The 10372-nt window shown below is 38.7% G+C and overlaps 2 protein-coding genes across 3 annotated transcripts; one reads left to right on the forward strand and one right to left on the reverse strand.

Annotated features, from left to right (window-relative positions):
* Window positions 1-659: 659 nt before the first annotated feature.
* Window positions 660-2062, reverse strand: LOC122278052. 2 transcript variants are annotated; one of them, XM_043088124.1, is made up of 2 exons: window positions 1173-2062; window positions 660-1017 (listed from the first exon to the last, which is right to left on the reverse strand). In XM_043088124.1, the coding sequence occupies exon 1, from the start codon at window positions 1717-1719 to the stop codon at window positions 1216-1218; it is 504 nt and encodes a 167-aa protein (XP_042944058.1). In that variant the 5' UTR covers window positions 1720-2062; the 3' UTR covers window positions 660-1017; window positions 1173-1215. The 2 variants fall into 2 exon arrangements, with proteins under 2 accessions (XP_042944058.1, XP_042944057.1); XM_043088123.1 differs by having other exon boundaries at window positions 660-1055.
* Window positions 2063-6054: 3992 nt separating this feature from the next.
* LOC122280005 (peroxisome biogenesis protein 7) lies at window positions 6055-7202 on the forward strand. Its single transcript, XM_043090944.1, has one exon. It carries the CDS (start codon window positions 6157-6159, stop codon window positions 7111-7113), a length of 957 nt encoding a protein of 318 aa, XP_042946878.1. The 5' UTR covers window positions 6055-6156; the 3' UTR covers window positions 7114-7202.
* Window positions 7203-10372: the final 3170 nt, after the last annotated feature.

Here is a 10372-nt window from a genome sequence, read left to right on the forward strand (position 1 = left end):
TGAACACTAGAATTTGTGTCTTGCTCGAGCCCATTGTCTATGAAGACTCGATCGAACTTACGAGTTGAGTTTCGCTCAAGCGCATTGTCGAGTGCACCTCGAGCGAACTCACGGGTTGAGTTTCGCTTGAGCGAACTCACGAGTTACACCTTTTTTAATCACGAATTAGGTTCTACATGCAACCCAACAATGATTTGTGTATGAATGGTATTATTAATTTGATTTGATTTTCATTTAAGAGAAATGTTTTAGTCACAAAAATATTATACAAAAGTAAATCCACAAATTAACGTGACTAGACGTGGTACATGAGATTATAAAACTATTTTTATTATAAAATAGATATAACGTATCATATAAAGACATCAATTTAATGATTTATTTTTCTAAGATATTTTTATGATTGTAGCACATATCTTCATTTAACTATGAGATAACTGTATTAATCTTCCATGAATCAAAGGGTTGATGGCTTGATGACAGCATTATTACATCATTCACGGATACAAAAGGATGACTAATGCTTGCAAACAACCACAATATTAATTATGCTTATTGAATCGTGTATATATATAAATATATAGCCAAACTGGTGGCTACAACATTGCCGACACAAGGAGATAGATCAAAAACAATTTTGAAAAAAATAGTGACCAATATTTGGAAACCACAACATTAATTCTGCCTAATATTGAATGGCCAAACTAGTCCGATCCGTCCACATAATAAGATCATACAATGATCATGATAGAGCAATCACCTTCCAATAATTATTCATGTGCGAAATTTACAGTGAACAGTAGAAGTGGGTCTACCTCAAAAACAGTTTCTTCCCCTGGTGATCACTCTCTTTCAATATATAACAAAAAGAACCCCACAATGCTTTGGAGTTCCCTCTACCTCTTTTTCAGGACATCACAATCCGAATTCCGGTAATGGTAGCGTAATTACGATCTTATCGGATGCCGAATTCCTACCAGACAAAACTGTTCATATCATCGCCACCATTTCCAAACCCTAACAGAATATCGCATTATTTTTTCTTGCACATGCCTCTATATACAGCCATAAACAAAACAGAGGAAAACTAAGCAAAAAGGAGGAGAAGAAGAACGATAAAAATAAGTGAAAGAAACAAATGGAGATTATGAACCCTAATGGAGGAACCTTACAAATTAAATGAATCACGAGAAGATAATCAAACTCCGGTCGCCGTCAAACATGATCACTTGGTGACTCACAAATGCTCTCTAAGTGAGGCCTCCATACCCCAACACGGTCTCGCCTGCTGCGATCCCTTTGCGTGGAAAGCTTCTGATCCGAGAGTATTTCACTCAAGTACTGATCCGATATCAATGGTTTTGTCATTGACGTAGCGTTGTTGGGGTTGTTATTGGGCTCTGATCTTCTTTTCTTTCTCGTGGATGATGATCTCGATCGATTTTTTTCCGGGTTTGAAGGTACCGGCATGAGGAAGTATATCTTTCCGCGTCGAAGCTCTGCGTCCGGGGGGACTATCACAATCTTTGGTACACAACCCTCGTCTGATGAAGAAGAGGGTTTCTTTAGGACGTGCTTAGGGTAGGCCTTCATAATCTCGCTGGCTCGGATTGTCCCGCTGATCTCTTCCACGTGGCCATTGCAGTGTACTATGCGAATTACGTCGAGAGCTCCACATGGTAGAATGCAAGAGATGCAGCATCTAATGGTGTTTTTCATGGTTAATCCTCTCTCTCCCCCCTCCCTCTATAACAGTTGGTGTCTGATCATAGAGAGAGAAAGTTGGAGAAGTGGGAGTAAGATAAAGAGAGAGAAAGGAAATAAAGAGCGAGAGAGAGAAATAGTTAAGAGAAAGCGAAGGATCTTTTCTTTGATGCTTGGCACAATGAGAGTGGGAATCAGTCACCTGAAAATTTTATAGCAAGTGATGTTTATATTATGCTTTCTATCCCTTCCCTTTTTCTGCTTTTGGGGGAGAGAATTTCTTTTCGCACTTGCTTAGAAAGAAAACCATGACATGAATAATTGCATCTCACTCTGTGCTTTTGCCTTTTGGATTCATCATATAGTCCTCCCTTCCTGTTCACTAAGTTCAATTATAAAGGTTAAATATCAGAAAAGGGAAAAAAAAAAAAAGGGTTTGGGAGGGGGGGACTCACGGGGTGACACATGTCGGTGCATGATTGGGACTGCCAAGTAAGCTAAAACAAGAACCTTTTGCCAGGGGAGACCCAGCCTGCTTGTTTCTATCAAAATGCTAACATCTGGCCAAACGTGATGGGAAGAGATGCTCATTAATGGTTGGTGAGGAGGCTAGCCACTGTTGTGTAGGGTCAACGAGAGAAAGATGGGTTTGTTTGGATTGAATTGAGAGAAAAAGAGGCCGGGGTGGAAAATGGGGCATGTATTGAGAAAATCTTCTTCTGATCAGAGAGGATTGTGATCTATCAATGTCACCAAGCAAGATCATGTGCGTTGTAGCTTTCTTTGGGAAGTGAGGTCTGAAAGACTTGTTTTACTTCTATCTCTCCTGGTACTTGATCTAGGTTTTGTGAGGTGCTTTGACTCCAGTGAAAGCTGCTTCTCATCTAGCTAATGTATAAGAGAGATCGATCCTAGATTAAGCTGTTGTACGTACGTGTCTCTATTATTAGATTCGTGTAAAAAAAAAAAAATTCCTTTTTTTTAATTAATGTTTTTATTAATTGTGTTAATATCCCATGCTGTTTTCAGAAATAAACGAAACAAGAGAATATATACTTAGCATCCCGATTTCTAACTAGAAGAAGTTGAATCCTTAATTAATTGATATTATTACTCCCAATATTTACTGATCCATGGAGTAAATATAAATAAATATGGTACAAAAATCTAACCAAATAAAGCACTAGAAACCAAAAGATTTGATGATTTGACGAAGAAAAACAAAAGTATATGACTAAAATCTTTGAATGGGGTGGTTGTTTGTTTTCTTTTCTTTTTCAGTTGCAGAAGAAAATAGCAGATTCTTTTGGAAGTACGCCATGAAATTCAAAAAGTAAAAGGACATGCCACTAAGAAAAATTCTTCATGCTAATCTCTTAAGATCGAGCAAGTGTTCATATATATGATTTGATTTGATGTCCATAATTTCTTTCTTGACCTTTGGATCAATGCCACTTTACTTGTCAGCTAACCTGAAGATCATTTGCTATAATTAAGATCGATGGAAACTTCAAGGTACGTACGTAGTTAACAAGAGTACTGTTTTCAAGTACTTCGATTGCATGCCTAATATTTATTTTTAGTTGTGTCTCATCATCCACATGCATATTGAATAGTACTTTGGGATGTAGATGTTAGTGGGTAACATGTGAGTAGGTATGGGGGGGGGGAGGGCCCATAAAAGCTAGCTAGCTAGGGTTCTGATCATGGAAAATAATATTGCTTTTTATCCTATTATCCATTTGCTAGAGTTACTGCCTTGAAGTCAATCGATCTCTAGCCATCCAATGATGACTTTGGGTTGAGAAAAATTGGCATTTCCGTTGCCTAGCTTGGCCGAGTGATGAACAATAATAAAAAGAAAAAAAAATATTTACAAATTAAGATATTTATTAAAAAGACAAAATATATCATTAATGGTCAGCTCAAAACCCTCTCCTTTGGAAACTATATCAACCAACGGCCTTCAGGATCCATCTTAGAGAGGCTAACCCTTATACATGCAACATTCCCAGTTATATTGTACTACTACACTTAGCTGGTTCCCAAGTCACACATTTTCTTTTGAAGATCCACATTAAAGTTCAATGCATGCATGTAGCTAGCTAGCTACTTTGAACTAAAACAAAAGGTTATGATCTATAGCTAGCAGGGTTGCATTCCCAATTTCCTTCTCGAAGGACAGAAAATGCATTTGGATTCAAAGTGCTAGGTACTATAGTACATATATCATATATGGATGAGTACTACCGGCCTAGATCTAAATTTCAGGAACAGAGGTGCTTTGGGATGCCAACTATATATCCAAGCAAAAGGAAGCCATGATTGTCATTAGCCATAAGATCGATGTTTAAATATATATTCAGAAAAGGCCAATTAAATTGCATGCAAGTTTTTAAGCGGAAAGTTGGATCATCATCTCTTTTTCAGAACTCTCACAAAATGATTTGCCATCCTCAAAGTTTCTCAGTGTATTTTTATATGCTTGGGCACTACTACTTATCATCATATAGAATAATGGAGTCCACAAAAAACCAGACAACATATATATATATATATATATATCATGTGTGTGTAAAAATATATAATGTGTGTGTGTGTATATACATGTATCTGTCCACCCATTACTAGAAGCTCCTGAAGAAAGCTGCCATCATGTCATTGCCAGTCTACATTTCTATATATATCGGCCATATATATGCATGAGTTTGGATCATGACATGCATTTAATTTCTACCGGGCAACAGGAGGTCATGTGCTGAGTACTTCTCCCACATTTTTACAACAGTTAAATATATATAGCATTAGGATTGTACGTTTGTTACACCAAACTATGAGCTCGATCGATCGTAGTTTACCAAAAACTCTCCCCTTCAGGCTTCATCCATATATATAAAAGGTACAGTACTCACTACAAGGAAATTAAATATTTGATGAGTCAAGCTAAGATTAACTCAAATTGACTTAATAATATGAATTAGCAACTCTAGACAAAATCCCTCCTTTGCACATGTAGATGGGGAGACCTGTCTTTGAGTAAGGAGGGAAGATCCATTATGATCTTCAATCCATATTCATGCCCATATTTTTTTTTTCCCAAATTATACAGACAGTATGGAACTAAATAATAATAATAATAGAGTAAACTTTCGGAAGAACACTTTTTTGGTGCTACTATAGATTAATATATAATATTATACAAAAACACCAAGGCAAGTATGAGTGGCTAGCTGGAATCATAATCTAAGTCTCTTGCTGGATCGGTCATGGCAGCCATCCCTCGGTGTTACTTATCAATTAATTATGCTGAGTGTCGTGTCTTTATTCATTCGGCTTTAATTTGTAAAATAAAAATGCACCAACATTTTATTGGTGGGGTGAGAGAAAGTCATGAAAGGCAGGCAGCATGTCATCAGTAGTAGACCATGGGTTTGGGTTTGGGTTTTATTTTGTCGCTAGAAAATAGGAATTTGGGCCTATTAGTAAAATCAGTTTGGATACACTTTACCCAAAGGCCTAAAGTAATAAGAGTGGGAGAGGGACCCAGATTATAAGCTATGAAACAAAGATGGCCCGTAATAAAAGTTTATTATGGTTTCTGGATCCTAGTTTTTATCAATGGCCCACTTTACATGTGGGAAAGCAATCAATCATACCCCAGTCTTCCTCTGGCCTATGGCTGTAGCTAGTTAGTTTTGTTTTGTTTTTTGTCTTCCCCTCGTGCATCTATAATCCATAGACGACACTACCACCAGTCCATGGAAAAGTGAAACATCAGCCTTAATTTAGAGGTTGTGGCTGACCACCCCAGTTGCATATCCATCCTCTTCATCCCTTAGCGCCTCTCACGAGATGCCTGTCCATAATTGCAATGAATATAATATTATACAAAAACAGCAAGGCAAGTAGTTTAAGAGTTTAATATAATAATATAATAAATTCAAATTAGTAGGGTGGAATCAAATTAAGAGTTAAAATGGGTCAAAAAGTTTCTTCCAGAGTGAAAGCCCTAAACCCCACCAAGCTTGTCCATAATTGAATATTTATTAATGAGAAATGCTTCGTGTTCCGTTGGGTTTTCTCGTGGTGGGTTCTCATTATTTTTTATTTAATAATTAAGAAAGAATTTTTTTAATAATATTATAATTTTTTTAAAAATATTAACAAAAAAAAAATATAAATAAAATAAAATATACTCACATCAGGAGAATACAGCAGTCAATGAATCAGTGTTTTATCCGATTCAGAAGAAAAAACAATAAAAAACTATATATGTTGAACCAAAATGAAATTCAGAAAATATTATAAAAAAAAGAAAAGGAAAAAAGGTAAATAACTTTGGATATAATTTTAATTTACTTTTTCCAGAATTTCAAGCCAACCAAGCAGTGCAGAAGATAAAATCGAAGGACCTCAGATTCTTTAGATCGTTCCCCCGCCATCGTCGCAGCCATGCCGGTCTTCAAAACCCCATTCAACGGCTATTCCGTCAAGTTCAGCCCCTTCTACGAGTCCCGTCTAGCCGTCGCCACCTCCCAGAACTTCGGCATCCTAGGCAACGGCCGCCTCCACGTCCTCGACCTGCCTTCATCTCCAACTCCCCAAATCTCTGAGCTCGCTTCCTTCGAAACTGCCGACGGCGTCTACGACCTTGCCTGGTCCGAGTCCCACGAGTCCCTCCTAGTAGCCGCCGTCGCCGATGGCTCCCTCAAGATCTACGACCTTGCCCTCCCCGCTTCCTCCAACCCCATCCGCTCCTTCCACGAGCATACCCGCGAGGTCCACTCGGCAGACTACAACCCCGTCCGCCGCGACTCCTTCCTCTCCTCCTCCTGGGACGATACCGTGAAGCTCTGGACCATCGACCGCCCCACCTCCGTCCGCACCTTCAAGGAGCACGCCTACTGCGTCTACTCGGCCGTCTGGAACCCCCGCCACGGCGACGTATTCGCCTCAGCCTCCGGCGACTGCACCCTACGCGTCTGGGATGTACGTGAGCCTGGCTCCACCATGATCATCCCCGCTCACGAATTCGAGGTCCTCTCCTGCGACTGGAACAAGTACGACGATTGCTGCATCGCCACGGCCTCCGTGGACAAGACGATCAAGGTCTGGGACGTGAGGAGCTACAGGGTCCCGGTCTCGGTTCTGAATGGGCACGGCTACGCAGTGAGGAAGGTGAAGTTCTCGCCGCACAGGCAAAGTCTGATGGTCTCGTGTTCGTACGACATGACCGTGTGCTTGTGGGATTATATGGTGGAGGACGCTCTCGTGGGGCGGTACGATCACCACACAGAGTTTGCAGTCGGGGTGGATATGAGCGTGCTTGTAGAGGGTTTGCTCGCCAGTACCGGCTGGGACGAGCTCGTCTATGTTTGGCAGCACGGAACCGACCCGAGAGCTTCCTAAAAGGAAAGTCTTTTATTTTATTTCTTTTTGTATGGATTTGTTGTGTTTTACATCTTGAGGTCAACGCGAAGCCGCTTAGGCAGTGAAAAGTTATGGATGTGATGCCTGCGGGAGAGAGAGAGGAGAGGGGGGGGGGGGGGGGGGGGGGGGGGGGCGGGGTTGCTGGTTTGGTGGAGATGTTGTTCTTTGGGTTGCCAATTGATCTTGAGAGTCATTTCCCTGTGCACATTGATGAAAAACTTCCTAAGTGGATAATCCCTGCTTATTAGTTTTTTTTTTCCCAAATAAAACAGCAGGTTCGAGTTCTTTGGTGCTGTTCTGAATTCCATTGGATGCGTCCTCTTTAGGAAAATATATTTTTTGCACTTGGGATTTTACAGAATGCAACTACCCTTCTAGTATATTTTGGAGATTATATTATATGCTGGAGTTTGCATGATAAATTTAGACTTTTTTACGAGATTGACAAATAATCATATTCATTAGTAGACAATCTACGCTGTATTGCATTGCTCGTTCAATTTCAAAACGCTACATTTATTGTGGGCTTCGCTTGTTAGGGTATAGAGTGCCAAACGTTGTGCGAGGATTCTCCTCTTATTATTTCCATTGTTAACTGCCTTGTGTGCTAATTTGAAAGAAAGAAGTTGAATTAGACTTTTTTATATGCTGACGATTGCATGATAAATTTACACTTTTTTTTTTATGAGATTGACAAATAATCATATTCATTAGTAGACAATCTACACTGTATTGCATTGATCGTTCAATTTCAAAACGTCTTATTTATTTTGGGCTTTGCTTGTTAGGGTATAGAGTGCTAAACGTTGTGCGAGGATTCTCCTCTTATTTCCATTGTTTACTGCCTTGTGTGCTAATTTGAAAGAAAGAAGTTGAATTACAATCTTCTATAAGGAAATATTGTCTCGTTAGCATCACTTAAATGTTGAAACTTGGCATATGTTTGGGGTTCTCACTTGAGTTATAAAGAGTTTGGATGCCATCCTTGTCTGTGCGCCATGCACAAGAATGTCTGCATAAAGTTTAGGAACTTCGGTGCTGTACATTCATACTGTGTTAGGCTCATTTAAAATATATTTATATGAATCTCTATGCTATTCTTTCAATAAAACTTTTATCTTACCTATAAAGAAATGAATTTCTATGCTTTTCTTCTGCAGGGTTAAAATAGATATAATTTATTTTATAAAAAAAGATTATAATGGATATCATTTAATGGGCATGTGGAGCAAAATTTTTAAGTGACCTGTTACTTATAATAAAAGTTTTAAGTGATTTGTTGCGAGAATCGCCATAATAGGAAAATTGGTAGAATAAACTTTTTTTTTGGTCAAGCTCTATATCTTGGTTTAGATACAGCCTAGGATGCAGTGGAGCACAAGTAAGACAATCATATTCGGTTCCTAATCCTCTGGTTGTCATGAGGTTAGTAGACATCTTTGCTCAATAGCTCACACAATGGATGACTTGATGAAGTTGGCCCTATATTTTCTTCGTGCAACTGCCAGATAACTCGCATTCTTGTGCCATTTTATTGTTAAAAACTTTTACAATTAATTTTTTTACTCAATGGTATTTGCAGGGCTTTCCAAGTGACCTTTAGCTTCGTGGTTGAAAGGTCATGCTTGTGGAAGTAAAGTGTTGTATTGTTCTTATGAATTCTTTTTTTTTTTTCATTAGCTATACACACTATTTCAGGGGTGGCTGCTTTGTCAGTAACCGTACAAAAGGGGAAAAAAAAAAGGGTGAAGCTCTTGTACCCTGCTGCTTGAGCTGGTTGTGTCGGTTGAACTAGTATGAAGGAGCTAAATTCACTCTTTAAGGTTGTTCTTAAAGCCAGCCCTACCGTGATGTAGGATTTAGGTGGTTACTCAGAATCTCAAGAGTCTGGATCAGTTAGGTTTTCAAAAAAAATTTGCCAAGTCAAAGTGGATATTTTTCCTTTATGCATCTAGGTTTTTAGTATTCTATTTTCCATCTATCAAATATATGTCAGAAGATCATCTGTACGTGAGATATTGATGAAATACCTGAAACTGAAGACACCTGCTTCACAATAGCACAGATTTCCGTTCCTTCTTTCTATTTTGATTCAAAGGACCAAGTGTTCCCTCAGTTACTGGCCTGGGTTAGTTAAATCCAGCCCTTTCTCAAATTCAAGGGTTGGATGTGTGTATAGCAGCCCAATTCAATGCCCCCTGATCCAGTAGGTGCTCAATGCCTAATCTAAGCTCATCTTTAGGCTGTTCATTAGAATTTTCTTGATTCAGATGGATTATCTGTTGTTTTGTTGTTTGATGTCGTGTAATTTTGTTGGTTCTGCTGCTGAACATATTTGGTGAGACTATGTTTTACTCACCTCACCTACCCATCCGGCCAATTCTGCTGGTTGGTTGCATTCAGCCAGAGTTGGGCCACAAGTTTCAGCTCTTGTGCTCTGACCAACATTTTAGGATTGTGATGCTCAACACATTTATAGACAGGTTACAGGCAATCGAAAAAGGGAATTGTTTTCTAGAGAAATGTATTGAAGTTTTGTTTGTGTACAAATAAAAAAAGGTTTTGTTTGTGAATGTGCTTTCTCAAAGTAGCATGTCATTGGATTGGTCTCTCTTTAGTGGTGGAAGGGGTACACTTTATAATATATATAGACTCACAATCAATATGCTGCATTTACCATCTGCTTGCTTTCCAAGATGCATATCATGAAATCTGAAGGAAAACTTCCTTACTAGTCCATGGTTTAGGTATTTATATCAGCTTATGTTACTTCATTCAGATGCATTGAGAGTATCCATCTTTTCAGTGACTGGAAATAGATTGGAGTTCAAGGTGTAACCAATATGGACTGGGAGTTCTATCTTAAAGATTATGAGTATGCTTAAATCTTTGTATGAATGTACCATTGTGCACAACACCCGCTTTGCACCTTTCGTTTTGCTTTGTTTTTGTTTGATTGGTTCCTTTGTAGGCCACATATTACTCTTTCGATGTGCTCATATACTATTATTTCCACATTCTAAGTAATTGACGCACACTATTTAGGCCCTGTTCGACTTGTGAAGATTTATTTATTTTTAGTTTTATTATTCCTATATATGTTTAAACCTAATTTTTTAAATGAAGAATTATAAATATGGGAAGGAGGGGAGGAGATAAGGTAGATGATCATGGGGATTGAATTAATTTGTAGAGGTCGGTTGGGATATTGAAAGATGAGAGGTGGGAGGATTTTGAT

This window comes from Carya illinoinensis, chromosome 10, assembly GCF_018687715.1.
Source record: "Carya illinoinensis cultivar Pawnee chromosome 10, C.illinoinensisPawnee_v1, whole genome shotgun sequence".
NCBI classification, from domain to species: domain Eukaryota; kingdom Viridiplantae; phylum Streptophyta; class Magnoliopsida; order Fagales; family Juglandaceae; genus Carya; species Carya illinoinensis.